At 36.2% G+C, this 22241-nt stretch overlaps 1 protein-coding gene across 1 annotated transcript; it reads left to right on the forward strand.

Annotated features, from left to right (window-relative positions):
- Positions 1-690: 690 nt before the first annotated feature.
- On the forward strand, positions 691-17359 carry LOC114521094 (somatostatin receptor type 4-like). The gene is made up of 4 exons (XM_028541510.1): positions 691-786; positions 9752-10026; positions 13921-14004; positions 14979-17359. Exons 2-4 carry the CDS (start codon positions 9816-9818, stop codon positions 16088-16090), a joined length of 1407 nt encoding a protein of 468 aa, XP_028397311.1. The 5' UTR covers positions 691-786; positions 9752-9815; the 3' UTR covers positions 16091-17359.
- Positions 17360-22241: the final 4882 nt, after the last annotated feature.

The raw sequence follows: 22241 nt of genomic DNA on the forward strand, positions 1-22241 counted from the left end.
ACTTTTCGACTCAACCATGCACGGCGATTTCGCCATTCGTTCCCTCTCGGCTCGAGCACAGCGACTTCGCAAATATGCATTGTACAGTTCACTATTTAAGTATTATAACGTCTTTTAGCGTCAACTAGTTATTTGTGAATTTAAAACCCTGACAGGCTGACAATATGTAAGTCTTTCACTCCTAGCAAAGGTCTAGGGTTAAAAGGAAATTGTCAAATAATTTTTAAATATTCGGAATACTCATGACCGATGAAGAACTTTATTCAACTAGGTTATCAATCATGCTTACGACTCCATCTCCTTATTGGTTTCAAGCAAATGATCCAAATTTAAATAAAAGATATTACGCGAAAAAAAATTAAAGCACCGTTCTAAAACGTGATTTTTACCTCGAAATATTTTTTGGCTATTTTTCGTCAATTTCAGTATTTTCTTTGAAATTTCGCTTATGTGCTTCTCACGTAATAATCCGAAGTCGCACGACCAATCAGATACCGGAATATTCTAAAAGATTTACTGATAAGTAGTGCGTGGTCCGTGTATGAATTGTCAGTTCCTCGAGTTCGTTTGAGTTATTGTTTATTAATTATGTTCATTGTCGTCGATCATTAATACAATATAAGAATTTGCATAACAATAAACCTGTTTAATGTATAATCAACATGTAGCGTTCGTGTGAGTGTTGTTTTAGGGCGGTATATAGCCATGCACTTGGTCTCTGAGAAAAAACAACGCACAATCATTAGAAATCCCTCCTCCTGACTGCACTCCTTTCACTTTTAAAAGGTAAGATATCGAGTATAGTAATTTTTGAGCAAAAGCATTGCTGTGTCTGTTTAACATGTAGGTTTCCTGAAATACATAGCCATACGCTAATATATGTAAGTCACTCGTATTTTGCGCATATTTGTTTCCATGTAATTTAGTTAACAAACATTCAAAATCTCGCCCATGGAAGAACATTTAGCTTACGAGCGTTAACTTATCCCGGAAACAAGTAATCCACTCACAAAAGTAAAAAGTTTGGGTAGTCAAAGAATTCCTCCCAAATAATTGATTCGCGTATTAGAAAAAAATCTACTCAATGATACCCGCTCTGCGATTGTATAATAACTCGATCAGGATGGCGTCTTGACGGCTATACCGAAAGCGTTGTATATCAATGATGTCAATGGTCATATTTCTCTTCGTAAGATTCAACTTGTTCTATATACTGAATTTTAGAGCAATTAAAAAATCAATATCCGTTGCATGGACTCTATCCAGCTTTCCCACATCCATGCATATCCCTCAAAACAAAAATAAAAAATATAAAGAGCTTTCACTTTTATAATACAGGCTTTTGGCTATTGTATAGCTTATTGCATGATAAACAGAACTTCAGCTCGGCCACTGTGGAACATAGCTAAACATATACATGCAGCCTTGAGGAATATCGCATGTATACAGTTATCACATGTAGACTTAAAATTAAATGTGAAATTTTACTTTTGTGTATATATGCATGGGCATGAAATATCAAGCTTGCATGGAATTATAATTAACAGGTTGATCGTATCGCCAAGGCTGTAAATGTCATCCAAGATATATGTATAATTTATAACGTCATATAGCGATATTGACTTCTTTTCAAATTAATATTTAAACCAAGTCCGCGTACAGTTTTGCCGACTGCATGTCACCAAGCTAAATTGTCCATGTAGCTATATGTTTATGGATATATATATATGTCTGCATGATGGGTATAAGATTTTTTTTCGTAGGAATACTATAACGTTAACATAGCCGATGACAATCTTAATCTCTACTTCAGTAAGAGATATTACAGCCTTTTATTCCAATTATTGAGTTTCCGTTACTCATTTAGGACACTTGAAAAGGCTCCTAGATTTTTCGATTATGCCTAACGCTATATATTGGCCACAATTAATCCAAGTTGTCCTTCGGTATCAATAATCCGTTGCCAATTTACATCGCGCCAATTTGCCTGGCGCGTTTAAATCGAAAATAAAAGCTGATCGTGACAGGTAGTCTTCATACAAAAGCATATAGCCTATGCAGCTAAGATATTTTAGTAAAGAACACAGTCAATCTATACGCCATTCTAACATCTGCCATTCTGACGTATTCCCATGCAATTCAACTCAATCTGCGTGCATGATAATTGCAGTTAAGTCTGCAACGAAAAATTGTATATAAATTTTTAAATTATATAGACACGCAGGCCAAAAAACTTCTCGGCGTTTCGACTATATAATAGGCAACAATTAATCTAAATTCGTGTGTCAATAATCCGTTTCCAATTTACATGGTGCCAATTTACCTGGCGCGTTTAAATGGAAAATAAAATATTTTTTAAGAGACCAACAATAAAGCTGATCGTGACAAGTCGTCTTCCGTATATTTTAGATTTACAGGTTTAGGCCCTATATACATACACTATATACCGGCCGGATTCGCATGGTCACGATATCAAAACTAGCTATGTCAGAGGCAGTTTTACTGAGTCCCCAAAAGTATATGATAGCATGATCTGCTAAATGAAAAAGTTCAGTTGCGTACACACTAGAGAAGTAGCGTGTATAAAACAACTTAAACTGATGTCGTTACGATGTGAATCCAACAGTGGTGTAGCCAAGCCTGCATGGCAATTTAATCATGCTATGCTATTTATATTTTGGTGTTCATTACCTGTGCATGAAAACAATCAAATGTGGTATAACAACTGCCGTCAGGAGAGTCATATGATACGAGAAGTGTTTTGCCCGTTTTAGGCAGTTGTTATACCACATTTGATGCTATAGAAGTTATTTGAAGACGCTGCCACGCTGCTCCCTGGTTATTGATTTAATAATTCTAATGACTTGAAATTTGTATAGTATGACCAAATTGTCAGGCTGGCTACGCCACTGCATGGAAGTCTGGAATATTATATAATTTATAATTTAATAAAAAAACTTTCGACCCATGGAGGCATTCGTTAGAAAAACCTAACTCTTGGCACACATGCATGTTAGGATCTTTGCAAGCATATGTTTGCAAAAAGATGGCAGGTAGACAAGGCTTATATAAACATGCAGTCACTTTTGTTGATTGTCATTATTCAAATTTTAAATTAAAACAAGTGTTTTACTTCCCTGCGGCCATTTGAAGATACATATGCAATAAACATAAAATTACCGCTTGATGTACTATAAGGATTAATAGCTATATAACCTGCATGATCATATAACTAAGGAGCAGCGTGCAGCATCTTTGGAAATATATATATTTTATAGGCGATTACGTAAATAGAATGTCGCACTGATATAATTATCAGTTAACTATCAGACAAGCTTTCGGCCATCCGTCTATTGTTTGTCCGTCTATTAGCTTTTAGGGAAAAGGTTGAAAAGTTGAAAATGCTTGCATGTAATATTTTGTTTGTTTATCTTTTCTGTTAAATTAGAGCACAATATATATCTTGATTTTTTTATCAGCTAACTTGTCGTTAACGAGGTTATTAGGCTATGTAATAATTACATGAGGTCATTAACGAAGTTTTTTAGTCACTATACAGGGTGTACAAAAAAAAAGGTAATCCAAATTCAACACGCTATTGTACGTGAACTACTCGTGAATTTTTTTCACATTCGGAAAGATCAGGCTTTTAACTATGGATGACATGTTTTTAATACCAAATGCTGAAAAAGTGAGCACATACGAGGCTGATAAAAAATGTTAGTCGCAATCGCATATTTTCACCTTTCAGCCTAATTAAAGCAGTGAATAACAAAAGAAAAAACAATTCATCACGAACATGTCACAGCTTGCACTGGCTTTATGCCGCATTGCCCGGAATGTTCTCATGATCTGATTTATTCCTACTTAATACGCATATGCGGGTAGTTTATTCAAAAGCAAAATCCTTCAATTAAGTCCCCAAGAGAGTTAATTTTCAATGGTTTTAGTCCTAACTCTCAGAGGTGAAAATATGTGATTTTGACTAACACCTTTTATCAGCCTCCTATTTGATCAGTTTTTTACCATTTGGTATAAAAAACATGTCATTTGATAGTTAAAAGCCTAACCTTTTTTAATGTGAAAAAATTTCGTTAATAGAATGAGTAGTTCACGTACAATAGCGCACCAAAGTTGGATTACCTTTTTTTTATACACCCTGTATAATTTAGTATATATTTCGAGGTGACTATTGATTTTCCTGCATTCTGATTCGTCAAGATTTGCTGTCTCTGAAGCGATAGTAACTGGTCGGTGAATATAGCTTTTTGGTCTTGTTTTTTAGATAAGTTATTTTAAGTAATTATAAATTTTTATGTTGATTATTATTTGCTGTGAATATTGGCTGTAATCAACTCGCCTTCGGCGACAAATTGTTAAATAGTGTCTCAATAGTAGACACATGCTCTTACACCTGGCTTATACGTAATGTTTACAACACGAGCGGCCGTGTTCAATAGATATGCCTGATTCAGTTACAAATACTAGTGGTTGTATTTTTTCGATACAACCACAAGTAGTGTTTGAAACTGATTTGCATATTTATGAGTCTCATTTGTACGGGGTATACAGGGTGTGCGTGTGACCAAAATCACGAAATTTAGTTGGGTATAAATAGTTAATGATAATTATTCATCAATCTCCTATCGACTTTTGTACATCATATTGTACAGACGGCGAGTTTATGCCTGAGCCTTTACTGAAATGTCTGAAGGCTCTTCTGTTACAGATACGATCATTTAAGCAACACAAAGCAATACCTAATTAAGATCCAAAAGTAAGAGGTATTATTGTTTATAATGATTATTTATACTAAAAGTACATAAATGCAGGAACCCCTCACTATTTCCTACCAAGTAAAGAGTTGCTTGGTTTTCATATTATTTCACTTTTTTTGTTATTGCATTTTTTTGTTATTGCAAATACAATAATAATAGTTTATGCAGCTTATTCTTTTTGATAATTATAATAAATAACTATAATAATAATTAACAACTTATTAATTATCATATTATCCCAATAAATATCACCTGTGACCCAAAAAACATATAGTACACATGAATTATTTTTCTGTGAAAAGCAAAAAGAAATCGTTTCTATATAGTTTAATTACTAACATTTTTGAAGGAAGCACAAATTCAGTGCATGCGCATATAACTAGCAAAACCATCCCAGACATTCCATGACCACATAGAATTTGGACGGCTTTGGATTCCGCTAGTTCTGTCACAATACTCCTAATCCTACTGAATATTCGGGCGGTATTATTACCCTCACAAGGCGCTCGAGGATTAACTTGAGGATTATGATCATTATATTGTACATGTATTATCAGTATTTGATCACTAAAACACGTGAAAGAGCTTCAAAATAGGCTAATACGGCTTAATTCTCGTATATTCAGTACTTAAGCTGATATCATAAATATCACGCAAATTTTCATTCGAATCTTTTTGTGCATGCTGGAGAATCCGACAGATATATGAAATATATTTATAAAATTTCAATATAGCATGCAATCATGCTGTTAGATGAATTGAATTAAGTACAGGCTGTACAGCAAGACTTTCGCAAATCATAAGCTTGCTCAGTGTATATAAACTGTGATATAGTTACTAGTTTCTACGCGCATTGATTAGTATCGCATTGTTCGTTAACCCGAGGGAATGAATGAAATCGGAAATCGGTCTACCTTTGTAAAGGCGACTTTAAGCCCGGATAATAAAGAAAATCTAGCCGAAAATCACGCCAGTCCGATCACGCTTGACCACTTTTAGACCGCTTGTTCCTTTGGTAAAAATTAATCTATTTGAAAATTGCATAAAATTAACTAAAACAAATTGGCAATGAAACAAAGAGACTTATGGGTATATATTTCCCTCATTTTGTTCCCTCATTATAAGTTTATCATTATTGGGTATTATCTCTATATATATAATTATATATATATATTATATTATTTATCTATATAACGAAGTGCATGCTGCATGCAGCAAATATAGGAAAACCAGTTTTTGAAAACTGTCCGGACAGCCGGGTTAGGAAAACCTTGAACTTAATTACATCAAATTTCATTCCGTTATCCTCAGTTGAATTTTGTTCAATAGCCTACTCAAAGGCTTCATAAGAATTTCTGTATACCTTCCACATCATGACAAAAAGAACTTTGAAATTTGCTTGAAAATATTGCCTTACGGGACTGAACATTTTCGAAAATTACATCTGTAATTATGAGATAATTAATTAAAATATCTTTCTTGACGCATGAGAACTCTACTAATGGAGAAAGTGCACGATAGATAGTGAAATAAATTTCGAAATTCGAATCAATTTCGATTCATATTCAGTAGAGTTCAACAAGATATTTTTCCAGTATAATATCTATTGAACATATTGTGTATATAGGCTTTAATTCCCCAAACAGCTAGCGCAAAATGACTATGGCAGGCAATAGTATTCTATTCATTTTACCTGTCAAAACGTCCAACCGTATTGTTAAGGCACTTGTGATATCATTACATTAGGTCAGAACTGATTATTTCATTTGGAACAAAAGATGATTCATGAGTTATCATAACCACTGAAACTATATAACTTTGTCGGTGCCATATTCCAACAAGGCTTTATGATCGCAAAGAATTACTTTATACATTTGCATTTTACTTATTTTCTTTAATGACGCCGCATTACGTTAAAAAATATTAATAAGGCATAGTTACATGTCAAAGCCTGATTTTTTTTCCGCGGAGGAGAAGATATATAGGATCTACATTCTTCATGTCATTTTAATTTACCAAGCGATATTATGGCATATAATGTATCGAATGGGGCCAAGTGGAATTTGTATTCAATTTCACGCTTGAAATTTCAAAAAAATTGAAATTTTTACAGCACAAGTAGTTTATAAAATTAGCACGAGTTTTATGAGGACTCAATGCTAGAAATGGGGCGAAACTCATTCAAACATAATAGCCCCTCATGCAGGGGAAACAGTTAAACATTGAAGCCGAGAACAAGTCATTCCGAACCGAACAATCTTTTTTTATATCTTGCCTACTATAATCCTGTTATTTACCTTTTAGCTATATGCCCATATTGGATAAACAAAGTGCATGATTTACAACGACGTAAACATGGGAGTCAAATTATTAAGGCGTAGTTACACAGAGTTATGGAAAGAGAATCGGCTTTAACATGCGCTGGAGTAGCCACAAACACCGCGCCGATGGGGCATGTCTTAGCCAATCAATTGGAAGTATTTTTGCCTGTAATTTGCCCCGACTTGAGGAAAAATCCCCTATGGTTGAGTCATCAAGCACGTTCGAGATATTTTACTCTCGATACTTTTTCAACAAATTAAGGACCATGAGAATGTTAAAGAACGCACATGCATGCGTGTATTTTATCATTTTTTATCAAACCTACCTTAGTGTAGAATGGCTTCCGGCACAACCTCATGCACTGCACTGATGCAGTAGCTGTATCTCTTTATATATGCCCTTTACTAGGAACTTGAACGAAAGAATTTTAACTCTGTTTCTATAACAAAATGTGTAACGCAGAAATAATCCGAACAGGTCGTACAGGTGGCCGAAAGCTTAAGTATAAATGCATTGACAACTCGACGCACTCGTGAGAGAATTTGCACTTTTTTTAAGCGGCGCAAAAAATAGAAAAAAATGAGCAAACTACTTAGTGTAAAGGATGCAGGACTATAACTCATCAGCGAGGTTTGAGAGACGCACAGCCCTCCAATGCTAAAAGTCTGTACCCTCTCCTGAACTTACCACCCCCGTCAACCCACCTCCGGCCGCGCCGCGGCCGTGATCAAAAGCGGCTGTAAAAATTGATGTTTTTGGCATGGAACATTTGCTGTTATTGGAATATCAAATGAGCAACAGGTCAAACGATCCTTTTATAGTAGCTGCATGCCTCCGACAATGACTCTCAATGGCTTTATCATCGCTGAAATATAGTATGATTAATGACTATCTATTTTATTTCTTACTTACAGTATTTTAATCTATCAGGTGAATACTTTCATAGGCAAACGTAAGCGGCATCGCCCAGAATTAGTACATCATAACGATATCCTAGCTATTGTCCGTGAATATTATCCTAGTACCGTAATATTATCAGAGAGAAGATCCAACATACCTCCCAACTACACGCATTGCCAACTTAAACAAAAAGGACAATCGAAGCGTTTCCGGTCGTGACGTCATCTGATTTCTATACAATGCCTCAAATTTTAAAGCACTTTACACTATGAGAACCAACCTCGTACGAGGTTGCATGAGAACTCGTATTTGGTAACAAGTGTGTTGCTAATGCATGTAATTTCATCATTAAAACAATTACTCAAGCTCGCATTTAGGAAATTGCCTTTATGTATAGGTTCAAATAATGACACATATTAACAGCATAATAATTAGCTGTAGTATATAACACGTAGATAAAATAACATACAGTGCATGCGATAGATCGTAAAATAGCAATGGACTGTTAGGCATTTTCCCACTGTACATTTTATAGCATGTTAACCACGAGTTTTGACTCAAAAACGACCTCAAGTGCACATAGCCTTTTTTTAGCTACCTATCTCTTATAGAAACGTGATGAAAAGCTTCGAGCGCAGCTTGGCCGGACGTTCTACATATGGTCCTATTTAGTAGTAGCCAGCCCGACAATTTAGTCATGCTACGCTAATATTTTGGTGTTTATTGATTGTGAAAACAATGAATTTTTACAGAAATGAATAATGATAATAACATAAAATTTGCATAGCATGACGAACGCCTGCATTCTAAAAGCTCACTCACACTCAAACTCATTGAGTGGGAGAACTTAATCTTCTCATAACGTTTCAATGGCGGTATTTCCAGCCGAACAGGGGCTTGATTTTCAGTGATTTATCTTATATCTTTCCATCTATTCGGAAAAAAACTTTCTCATTGATCAACATTAACGAAATTTATATGTCACACTCGATGAGTATGAGTGTGAGTGAGCTTTTTGAATACAGGCGTGAATCGTCAGGCTGGCTACGCCGTTCGTCGCTTTCAGATCATTTTTCCTCGAATAAACCGCCACAGAAAACTTCCACTTATATCCACCTTTTCAGTAAGCAGAATTCCCGAGTTGAAAATAGTAAATTGTCCGCGGGACTCTTTTGTGTTAGGCTCGTTGATAATTACCCTGGTGCCATACAAGTCGCGTAATTGCTAACAATATTACGTTTTTCCCTGAATCACCTGTCTCACTTCTGTCTCACTCGATTGGGCAAAAGTTTAAAATCCTGTCTACTGGCATGCGTGATTGTTATCCGCATATATCTGTCGGAAGCTGTCGAATATATTTCGAGTCAATTCTATTCAGAGCTAAATACATTTGCCATTTGTGAATGCATGGAAAACGTAATAACACTGTCATCTATAAATGGAAATTCATTCATTAAATATTGTCTTAGTTCCTGAACTTTGCCTTCTTCGTTCATTGGTTCTGACTCAGGGCACGCATGCATGGATGTTGATGCATTTGCACAATCCTGTTCCACAATTTGATTCTGTGTGTCAAGAAATGTGAGAATAAATCCCCTTGTAATATTGGGCCATACCTTGGCAATATCAACATGCATAGCCATAGGAAGCCTGAATCGGAATGGTTAATAAAACATTCGACGTCATTTTAATTAAGCCTGAATATTAATTCCGCATATTAATGACTGGATAATTATATTGTTCCCCTGCAGAGATCGAGACAAAACAGATCAGTGACAGAGCGGCAGAGCACAACTATAATTTGTTGACGGGGAAATGTCACGAAAAGTTCTTGCCTGGTTGATCGCGTTTTCTACCATCTATCATGCTGTTGCTGATATCTCAGCTGTGGTTTATGATCAGCAGTATGGCTCGTGGGAATCGAAATTGTACTTCAAATATATTGCACATGTTCAAGGCCAAAGTCAAGGGGTGAAATGGACAACACGATATGCCATTTCTAACCATCCGAGTGACTTTTCTCACGGTGAGTGAAAGTGTCTGTTTCAATTACGATTTAGCCATCGATCATTCGAATTTTTAAATTGAGGCTGAAAGAATATAATAAGGGATAGAGCTCTTTGAGTTTAGACTTAATTTGAGTATGTTTATTCATATGGTTTATTCTACGGTGATGTTCATAAATTAAATGTTTGTTTAACACATCTGTGCGGTAAACTGTGGTGTGGGATATTACTGATGATAAACAAGACGCCTGCTCTGGCGTTAAGTAAAGACCCTGGGTACGAGGTTGGCGTTAACTCCGGCGTGCCGCACGGCCCAGTCTCGAATATAAAGCTTCAGAACATAAACACTACAGTTTATACTCATTGATTTAGAAGCCTTGCGAACCTAAATGTTGTTCGACACTCAGAAGCACATCGTACTTTAAAAAGTATAGAAGTTCAGCGAAATTATTAAAATAGAGCCAGAATCTACATGTATCAAAATATATTCTCACCCCAATTAAACCTAAACTAAATCGAACAGCATCAAAAGAACGGTTTATTCGAGGAACTTCCGTATCATGCGAGCGAAATCAAATCGCGCATCGGAAATTCGTCAAAGATTTTGTGCTGGACACCACCACTCTTGCGAGACAAAACTGTGACGTAGACGATCACATACGCTCTTCAATCAGCGTCGCACCCAGTCAAGTGCATGCTGGGTACAATTGAGCATTTAAGTATTTAAATACTGGTATATTTCGCGTTAAAATACACTTGCGACGACGAAAAATAATAAAAACAAACAAATCAAAACCTAGGCGAATTTTCAACTTCGTCGCTGATGTCGGAATAACAAGATGCCTGCTAGGCATTAGCCGGCGAGTAACAGAATCAATTATATACGCGAGGTAAAGCGCCCGTCGTGTGTATTTGTATGTAACGTGATCGTGAAGAAAAGAATGGCACTTTCCAACCACATTATTTCACCGATTCTCGGAAAGAAACGATGCAGAATCAAAGATGAGGCAGAATTGCCTTCGACGACAGTTTATTATTTGCTTCCTTTGCATGCGTAACGAAAAGCAAAATAGTTTATAAAATGAAACTTGATTACGAAATCATCCTCAACCTTGAAGCCTATGCAACAAATGCGCAATAAATGCACACTGATAAATGCACAGTCTTTTAGTTCAACTGACGGTTTACCCCTGCATTCATGCACGTTTAAAATTTAGTGCCCCCGCAACGCCAGCTGCGATTGCTTCCCATATTGAAGAGGTAAAATTTTCACATTACCGTCGTTAGATTTAAAAAACTCGTTTTGAAAACTTTTGAAAAATTCAGTGTGTATATAGCGGAACTAACGTGCATGCAACGTGCAGTTCTGGCCCAAATTTCATGCAGTATATATATAACTATGCTTTTCTCACCTATATTGTTCATGCACTGGTGAACAAAAGATCTCACTATATTTCCTCCAACCTTTACCCTATCTAATCACCTCTAATACCTCTAAGACCTAGGGCTAGGTTTAGAAATAAATATCGAATTGAACTTGTCTTATATTAACACAGACTATTTCTGCTGCAATTTTCCAAATAATTTCTAATAAAAAGTTGCAGGGCCAACATGAACGCAGAAACCATCATGCTCTGCCGTATCACCCTGTCAAATTTGGCCCATCTTTTTGTCTCTAATTTGACCAATACTATAAAGAAAGCATGCCACTGCGAAAGGGGTGAATTTAGAATAGCCGCAATATAGATTTTATTTCACAAATTACTACACTTAACTTTTTATCAGTATAACTTGTGTTCCATTTTTTTTTCATAGATTATAGGCCAAAGGTTCTTCAACGCGTATTCCTAGCTTACACATGAAGCTAGATATTTATTGCATTATTGTACGCCCAGACGTAACCTCGTATTCGGTTTTCACTTTACTCCGATAATATATCATTATTTGGCCACAAACACATGACGTGAGCATTCATCACACCGTACTCAGATGTCTATATCGCGATACCGTGGTGAAATTAGCCTTTTTATATGAGTCTCCCTTTCGCACAGATGTTTGCAGCGGAAACAATGATTTCGCGTATTCGATGTCATATTTGTAACGAAATCTTAAGAGCATCAGTATATATAAGATGATATCTCTCCATGGCTCCGTGTGATTTATAGTTTAGGAAACATTAAAATTATGTGCTTCTGTTCCTTTCTTTCTGTTCTCTATACTACTTTATTTTTTTTAAATAACTTGTTTACCTAACGAAAACAGTTTCTAGGCGAATTAAATAATATTCCATCATTTACCTTAAAAAAACATGGCCTAATGAGAAACAATGTTTTCGTTGCAACAATTACTTCCTCACGCCGTCCGACAGTTATTTTTGTGTTTGTGCATGAATATTAATAATAATTGGCTATCTTCTGTACACCTCTGCATGCATGGCAGCTATATATAAATATAAAAAACATATTCTCCCTTTTCTCTATGATTGCATTGGTTCTATATATACGAGCCACGAATATTTCTCGACAAAACTCGAGCCCGTCAAAATTTCAGGCTAATTGATTTTCAAGGATGCAATCATGCAAACAAATGAATTATTATTCTCATTTATATATTATATGCAAAACAACTATAAATTTGCGATGATTATTCACGCACGTTTTGTGCATTTATGAAATTTTTAAAGTGTTTTTCACCTTTTTCGTCCATCAATTCAAGTCCGTCAAGCAAGCTAATAAAGCGATTTTTTAAATAAATATAAGTGGATTGAGATCAGGAATCATTTGATCCCATTCTGCTATTCGAGGTCCATTCTCGCGTCTGCTCTTTGGGCTCATCTGAATTTCGCGTCTACACAACAAAAATTAGGGATATATACCGTGCCCAATGGTCCTCGGGCCTAACTTTAAGTGGCCCGTGCAAAAAATGCATGTCGTGTAAATGAGGCTTATGCATATCATTTCACTCCGGCGAACCGCGGGCTTTAACATTATAGTTCCAGTGTAATCAAATGAGTATAGAAATACATGTTCAGACTACAGTTCGGACCCGTTATTATCTGGAAAAGATATATCTGCATGTATAATATGTTTCAGTGATATGATCTTAGTGACCTCTCGAACATTTGAAGATCGCAAATTTAAAATTTATGATGTAAAAAAGTTTGAAAGCCGAATAAATTTACGTGCATGGCTTAAAACATCAATATGTAACATTCTAATGCTACGTGTCATTTTAATATAGTATTCTTTTAAATGAAAATTTTTACAGTCGAAACTGACGTGGAAAAATCTAACTTGTATTTAGCTGAAACAAACATAAAAATCGCCAGATCAAGTAAAGCAGGATAACATATATTCGAATGGCAGTTGGCCAAAAAATAAATGAGCAGCATAGGTAGAATTTGAACATCCTCGAGTGTACGCCTGAATTAAAAAGGAACTTATGATGCCTGGGGAATGCATGATTCAAACAAAAATTTGATCAGCCTCTCTGGAATACATGTACAAATAGCGCGAATTAGCCTTTCTCACGATGACGAATATGCGCCATGTTTGGGGTACTTTTTTCAAAAACCGTGAGCGTAAGACTTGGTAACGGCGACTGTCTTTAATTTTAGGCTGAATTTATTCTTCTAAAGGTCTATTTATTCTAAAAAAATTGCTTTTGATGTTTAAACATAATTTTTAAATCCATTTCAGAAACTGATTGAAAGTACCCCAAAACGTCATCGTGAGAAAGGCTAATTATCACCAATTCTGAGAGGACTGATTCCATGCGACTACAATTCACGTCCCGGCTGCCTGTGTTGACAATTAAGACATTTTACTATTGCCCTTTATTTCTTTGTTTTGTTTTGTATTGTTTTACATTACCCCGAGTTTATACCAATTATAACTTAGATTTCATCTTTACAGAATTTGATCATGATATTGCGAATAATGAAGAGATATTCAGGACACGACACCTTTTGAGTAACCACAACAATGGCTCGACAAACGGTTTGTGCAAACTATATAAAGTACATATACATAATTATACGTACATGATTAAATGTCACCGCGCAAGCTTTGATATGACCATGTGGCGGTGGGGGTGGCGCTATCGTTACACATTGCAAAATCAGCAATTTGTGCGAAGTTTTCAGTTCTGAGAGAAGTTTCGAAAACAAATGAACAAGCGAAAATAACTTCGGAATTATTATAGCTACATACTGGAGACCGATTCAAGAATAGCCATGAGAGCCAAATTGCCATGCCAGCCAAATTGCCATGCAAAAGCCAGAACCCGCAGTCCTTAACGTTTGAACTTGAAACTTTTGGTCTGTTCAAGTATCTAATTTCTCGGTCATGTATATTGAAATGTAACGGCAACATACGCGTACATATAGAAAGAACGTTGACAAATCCCTCTTGGTACACGACAACCGAGTTGTGTCGTGGTGCCCCAGGGGGACAACCTATTCACCTGGGATCAGTTGGTTACTTGGTTACTTGCATGGTCTTGGTTTTTATATAGTAGATATCCCCTACGATCTATCCAACGATCTATCCGTATCGAAACAACAAAAATATCACTTTACGCTCATGGTACGCCGCGTACGCCGCTTGGAAAGAAAATGCACTTAGATAAAAACAGATTGTCGGAAATTCGGGACCTTCTGTGTGACTTCTAGGGCCATATCAAAACCAGATAGCGCTATATCCACCGGATAGTGATTTTTTAAACTTCGTAGAACTGTCCGTTGTTCAGTATAACATGGATTAAGTCTTATATTAGTTATAAACTGACGTTTCTGTCATTAAATGTGGGATTTATATTCGTAGATTAAAGCTTTTCAAACATTTTTATGACAGGTAAAAAATTGACTATCCGGTGGAAATGTGCTATCCGGCCTTGATACCGGCCCCTGATTGTTGTTACAATAACCTGTTTTTTACTAAAGTTTTTCTTCTCTTTCTGTCTTGACATGTAGCAACGTTCTTTCAACCTGCTAGTCTGAGTCGGAGTCAAAAGATAGCTTTTACATTGGGATACATCTTCGTTCTTTTTATTGGTTCATTTGGCAGTCTCCTTATTTTGGTTGTCATAGCAACGAACAAAGAACTTCGCAACAACCTCAACTTTTTGCTATGTCATCTAGTGGTCGTTGATTTGCTGCGCATGCTCATCACTACATCCTTCGAGTTGTTTATGATAAATGAAATCGGCAATGCAATTTCAAGTATCCCTGCTGATCCAGGAGTATCTGGAAGCATGTTTTGCAAATCTATGTTCGCTTTGCCACCGACTTTCAATTACGCTTTTGTTTTCACTCTAATATGTATGACTTGCGAGCGTTTTGTCGCCGTTATTTTTCCCTTTCACGTGTCAATATTCAAAAACAAAAGTAAATGGATTATACTATGCGTATGGCTTGCATCAATCATTCTTGGAATTCCTAGTTTGTACGCATTCGACTCATTGCCTTTTCCTGGAAGTGATGACCATGTTTGTGGAATAGATTTCAGCCCGTATTGTGATGGAAATGGATTCCAAGACTGGAAATGCACCTTGAAAATGTTTAAAAGGTCGCTAAGTGCCGCCATTTATATAACATTTGTGATCGCATTCTTGCTTATACTAATTCTACACGCTTTAATTGCGATTGTTCTCTATAAACGCCGCCCAAAATTTGACACAGAATCTTCGTGCGTTTCCAAAAGTGTCGCGCATTCCAGGCGTGACGTGGTGCGCATGCTTGGTGTTGTGTCGATTGTTTACGTGGTAACCTCATTGCCTGGTCAAATATACCAATTTGGTTATATCTACAACACCGCCTGGCTAAACAAATCTATGCCAACGTACTTCAACTTTTTGCTAATTTTCTTGGGAAATTCGCATACCATGTTCTACCCATGGATCTACCCTCTCTTTGTCAAGCGTTTTCGCCAGAAATATTCCAAGATATTTCGAACGAATTTGCTGTGCAACCAAGCACAAAGTCGGTCCGATGCATCAACGAGGTCTGGAAGAACAACCATGGTTACCAACGATGTAGTCACCAATCAATTGTTATGTAAGAATTCAAAAGAAACTCAATTTTAACGTTCTGCTGAGCAGATAGACCATAATAGTATGCCGTGCATTGTATAATTTTAAACACCATGCACTACTTTCATCGTCTTGCTTGTTGCAATGAAATAGAAAAATTTGAAAGAATTGAAAAACTTAAAAGATTTTTACGAATGTACGGTCGGTTGTACGAATGTTAGATAGCGACATCCGCTAGATATTGAATTTTCAAGCGCTGTAAAGATGCTAAAAAGCAGCAGTTCTAAGGAGACTAAGCTGCATGACTGTTATAAATACTAAAGTTTAATCACGATTTCAATTCTACCTTTCAATTCTTATGAAGTGTAGACTTTATGCCAATCAAATCATTGTATACACTGACTGGTATTTTCCGCATCAGTCTTCAAGACAGAATGCCACGAGAGTCTTTTGCTTTGTTTCTTGTTTTTTTGAACCTTGATTTCTCTGTGATTTGTGATCGGCAGTATGATCAAAAGAAACAAAAACTGCATTCAAGGGTAAAAAAATATTGGCGTTGTTACAGAAAAGGCGAGATTGACGCATTTTCAAGGACATATAATTATAAGACTCCCAAATTTCAAATTGACTTTTATCGTGGTGAGTGTCGACAGCATTAGTTTTGAATTATATACGTGAAATAGTGAAGGCTCAGTTGAAATGAGTGGGACTTATATTTTTAAGCTACGTTGGACTTTATTCTTTAAACGATGTAAAAAGTGAGACTTTAGATCTCAATTAAGCTACAGGTATAGGTTCAGTGCTGCGTTCGTGCGTGCACGCTTGAAATTATTAAAATACGCAATTAACTGCTTATAAGAATATTAAGTTCTCGTAAGTGACCTTTCATTTAATCGGCTTTCAATCTGTTCCGTGTAAAATTATTCCCCAGTGTTGTTTTGAATCCGTACTGGCTTACGAAAAGCGAAATATTGTAGTTTGTAAAAGTACAGCTTGAATTTGATATGTCTTGCTATGACTGGCAAAATCTTTGATGTAGCGTAAATAGTATTTGCCGAATACCTAATTTTTATCAGAGCCTAGAGTAGCCGTAGGGTAACCTTATACTATTACTTTAAGAAATAATTACTGTAAATAGCAAAAATTATTGAAAATTGAAGTTCACAATCTAAACTTTCATATTCCCCTCAAACATGACGACATTAATGTCGGCGAACGTTGCCAAAATACGATGTCCATCGAGTTGTTACTGCAAAGAATAATAGAATAAAATTTCACTTCTTATCTAATCGAAAATTGTAAGGTGAATCTCACCATTCGGAATCCATTAATTACTTCATCGATTATTAATACTATAATATTTCGTATACAATGTTCACATTTTGTATATTCTACATCCAAGCTTTTATATTTTGTCTATAAATCTGGCTTGCATGCAAAATACTGTAGTAATAAATTTACAACAATGCTCTACAAATAAATTTCTTGCACCTGTTGATGTGCAACTGTGAAATTGTAAAACTCTGTTCCCTGACCCTATACTACGAACCATTTCATAATTGGGTTTTCTCTGGTATGCAGTGATTATTCATGGATTTGAGTGCCCCAATTTTATCTTTTCAGGATTTGTACTTGATTACGAAAATGAGTGTGAGTGAGCTTTTAGAACACAGGCGTAATTGTTTTTAACCTTAATACAAAGATACTGCATGTTTACAACTACATATTCAGTGCATAATATTGAAGTTGACTCATTCAAGAGATATGTAAGAATAATATTTAATTTTGACTTATCAACCGTTTAAGCTCAACGGGCTTCATACAACCGGCCCCTGACGAAAAGTGCTCATACCTTGGAATAATTTACTGCCCGATTCTTTCATAAAGAGCAGGAGTTGGCTTCTTCGCTCCCGTGCAAGCAATCGATATGCATGTTAATTTGAAATGGGAAATTAGTACCATAGAAGTAATAGACATAATAAATCTATTATTTCTATAGAAAATACTTTATTTCGGATATTCACAATAGTATAACCGTTTAGAATACACAGTTGTTATCTACCCACTCAAATTTGTAGCCCCGTGCTGGCCGTGCACGAACCCACGCATGTCGAATTACATATCATTCTCCTATATTACCTTGACCAGTCAATAGCTAACCTCGTACCCAAGGTATTTTCTCTGTCACAGAGAAAACACCCTGGGTACGAGGTTGGTCAATAGCGTGGTATACTTAAATTTACCTTTCTGGCCAACAAATACCCAGAACTTGTTCGTCAGCCATTTGTGGCTGTGATTCAAGCCTCCAACAAAGTAGTTGATTGACTGGATTTAAACGTCGAAACAAGGAAAAGGAATTTGCAATTTACTGATATGAATAGAACAAGAGACACAATATAGCTATTTAGCTATAAAGAAAAACCCTAAAGTTAAAAGTTTGCATGTGTTGGAGAATATTATTGTCGATCATCAGCATTGAAGTTTTAATAATAAAATTTTTGTGATTGGTCGTTTAAAAACCTACCTTTCAATTCTTATGAAGTGTAGACTTTATGCCCATCAAATCATTGTACACAGGTATTTTGATATTATTTGGTGCGTCATTTTCTGGGTATTTGCCAAAAATGCTTCATATCTCGTCACGTAACTATTGCATTCTTGTCACGTTAGAAATAGCTTCGTCCGGTTCAGATGTTCATACAGTATTAAGAATAGCTGAATATAAGCACAACTGCATCAGCGTTGAAGACAGAATGCCACGAGAATCACTTGCTTTGTTTCTTGTTTTTTTGAATTTTGATTTCTCTGTGATTTGTGATCGGCAGCATGATCAAAACAAACCAAAACTGCATCCAAGGGTAAGAAATATTGGCGTTGGTACAGAAAAGGCGAGATTGATGCATTTTCAAGGATATAAGACTCCAAACTTCCAAAATTACTTTTATCGTGGTGAGTGACAGCATCGCTTTTGAATTATATGCGTGAAATAGTGAATAAGGTTGAGTTGAAATGAGTGTGGACTTATATATATTTTTAAGCTACGTTGGACTTTATACTTTAAACGATATAAAAAGCTATGTGAGACTTTAGATCTCAATTAAGCTACAGGTAGGTTTATAGCTATCCAGCCTTTGTAAAACCGGCCATACGTAGTAGCAGAGATGATTCAATGCATGCTTTGAAAATGTTCAGTGCTACGTTCTTGCGTGTACGCTTGAAATTATTAAAATACGCAATTAACTGCACCCTTCGAGTGCTAATAAGAATATCAAGTTCTTGTAAGTGACGTAAATGACTTTTCATTTAATCGGCTTTCAATCTGTTCAGTAAAAAATTATTTCCCAGCATGTTGTTTTGAATGCGTACTGGCTTACGAAAAGCGAAATATTGTAGTTGGTCAAAGTACAGCTTGAATTTGATATGTCTTGCCATGATTGGCAAAATATTTTGATGTAGCATAAATAGTATATTAATTTTGACGAATGCTTAATTTTTATTTGAGCTTAGAGTGGGGTAACCTTATACTATTACTTCAAGAAATAATTAAGTAGCAAAAATTATTGAAAATTGAGGCTAAGTTCACATTCTAAACTTTCATTTTCACCCAACCTCGTTTCCAGGGTCTTCTTCTGTGTTCATTGCTTTGATTTTCACCCTGCAACATGACGACATTAATGTCGGCGAACCGCGTTGCCAAAATACGATGTCTATCGAGGTTTAATTGCAAAGAATTATCGAATGAAAATTCACTTCTTATCCAATCGAAAATTATAAGGTGAATCTCACCATTCGGAATCCATTAATTACTTCATCGACTGTTAACACTACTAATGTTTCGTACAACGTTCACATTTTGTATATTCTACATCCAAGCTTTATATTTGGTCTATAATTTGTTTGCATGCAAAATGCCATAGTAATAAATTTACAACAATGCTCTACAAATAAATGTCTTGCACCTGTTGACTTGAGGTGCAACTGTGAAATTGTAAAACTCTGTTTCCTATACTACAAACCATTTGGGCTTTTTTCTGGTATGCAGTGATTATTCATAGATCTGAGTGCCCCAATTTTATCTTTTCAGGATTTGTACTTGATTACGAAAATAATGAAGAGATATTCATGACACGACACCTCATGAGTAACAGCAACAACGGCTCGACAAAAGGTTTGTGTAAATTATAAGGTACCTATATACAAGTCACAGCATTCCCATCAATGACGGAAATTTCGATGGTATGGTGGGTGTCCCCAGTCTTCCCCCACAGTTTCAGGCCCCTAAACATCAAAATCACGCGGTTTGTACGTCACTCAATGCAAGACTCAATGTGATTACATTTGGGAACAAACCACTGAAAGACGTGTCTAAAATCTACTGCATTGAGAGTTTGAGATTGAATTGCGAAAGAAGCGTGAGGAAAACGTTTTCATTGTTAAACTTAAGGCGGATTTCCACTTACAGCGAAATCGTTCGCCAGCGAAATATTTGCATATTTTCTTTTGAATTTTAACAGCATAAATAAATTAATGCGACTCGACTGTTCCGAATTCAAAAGAAAATATGCAAATATTTCGCTAGCGAACGATTTCGCTGTAAGTGGAAATCCGCCTTTAGTCTAAAAATGCCGATATATTGCGTCGTTTTTTCGTGCAAAAGCGAATAGTACGTAGCTAGCAATTCTCGCTAGCTAATTTCGTTTCACAGTTTGGTATAAACTGACTTCGCCGTAGTCTATAAACTGACTTCGCCGTAGTTATCTAAAGTTCATATCTAAAGTGAAATTTTCCCGCTCAAAAGCGCCTTGCGTAATTTAAAACATTAAAATACTATTCAGCATATGACGGAGTCTTAATTTACGTTATATAAGTTGAAAAATTCTTTTCCCAGTAGATGCTTGCCCTATTTTATATTTTTTGTATACAATCACCTATCGGTAGAACAGCCCGTTAACATGCTTTTATACGCTGTAATGCTGAAATGCACTCGGATATCACAAACAAGAAATGAGTAATAACCGCCCAGGAGACTATGTCCGATATATGTCTTGACAAGTCTCGTTTTAAATTTTTTTCTCGTAGTTACGAAATCATCGAAACCTGCTAGTCTGACTCGGAGTCAAAAGATAGCTTTTACAGTGGGATACATTTTCGTTCTTCTGATTGGTTTATTTGGAAACGGGCTTATTCTGGTTGTCATAGCAACGGACAAAGAACTTCACAACAACCTCAACTTTTTGCTATGTCATCTAGTGGTCGTTGACTTGCTGCGCATGCTTATAACTACATCCTTCGAGTTGTTTATGATAAATGAAATCGGCAATGCAGTTTCGAGTATTCCCGCTGATCCAGGAGTGTCTGGAAGCATGTTTTGCAAATCTATGTTCGCTTTGCCACCGATTCTCAATTACGCTTTTGTTTTCACTCTAATATGTATGACTTGCGAGCGTTTTGTCGCCGTTATTTTTCCCTTTTATGTGTCGATATTCAAAAACAAAAGTAAATGGATTATACTATGCGTATGGCTTGCATCAATCATTCTTGGAATTCCAAGTTTGTACGCATTCGACTCATTGCCTTTTCCTAGAAGTGATGACCATGTTTGTGGAATAGATTTCAGCCCGTATTGTGATGGAAATGGATTCGAAGATTGGAAATGCACCTTGAAAATGTTTAAAAGGTCGCTAAGTGCCGCCATTTATATAACATTTGTGATCGCATTCTTGTTTATACTAATTCTACACGCTTTAATTGCGATTGTTCTCTGCAAATGCCGCCCAAAATTTGATACAGAGTCTTCGTACGTTTCCAAAAGTGTCGCGCATTCCAGGCGTGACGTGGTGCGCATGCTCGGTGTTGTGTCGATTGTCTACGTGGTAACCTCATTGCCGGCTCAAATATACCAATTTGGTTATATCTACAACACCGCCTGGCTAAACAAATCTATGCCAACGTACTTCAACTTTTTGCTAATTTTCTTGGGAAATTCGCATACCATGTTCTACCCATGGATCTACCCTCTCTTTGTCAAGCGTTTTCGCCAGAAATATTCCAAAATATTTCGAACGAATTTGCTGTGCAACCAAGCACGAAATCAGCCCGATGCATCAACCAGGTCTGGCAGAAAAACCATGGTTACCAACGATCTAGTCGCCAATAAATTGTTATGTAACAATTGAAACGATATACAAATTTGAACCGCACATAT

This window comes from Dendronephthya gigantea, unplaced genomic scaffold, assembly GCF_004324835.1.
Source record: "Dendronephthya gigantea isolate DGI-Jeju-01 unplaced genomic scaffold, DenGig_1.0 000019F, whole genome shotgun sequence".
Classification (NCBI taxonomy): domain Eukaryota; kingdom Metazoa; phylum Cnidaria; class Anthozoa; order Malacalcyonacea; family Nephtheidae; genus Dendronephthya; species Dendronephthya gigantea.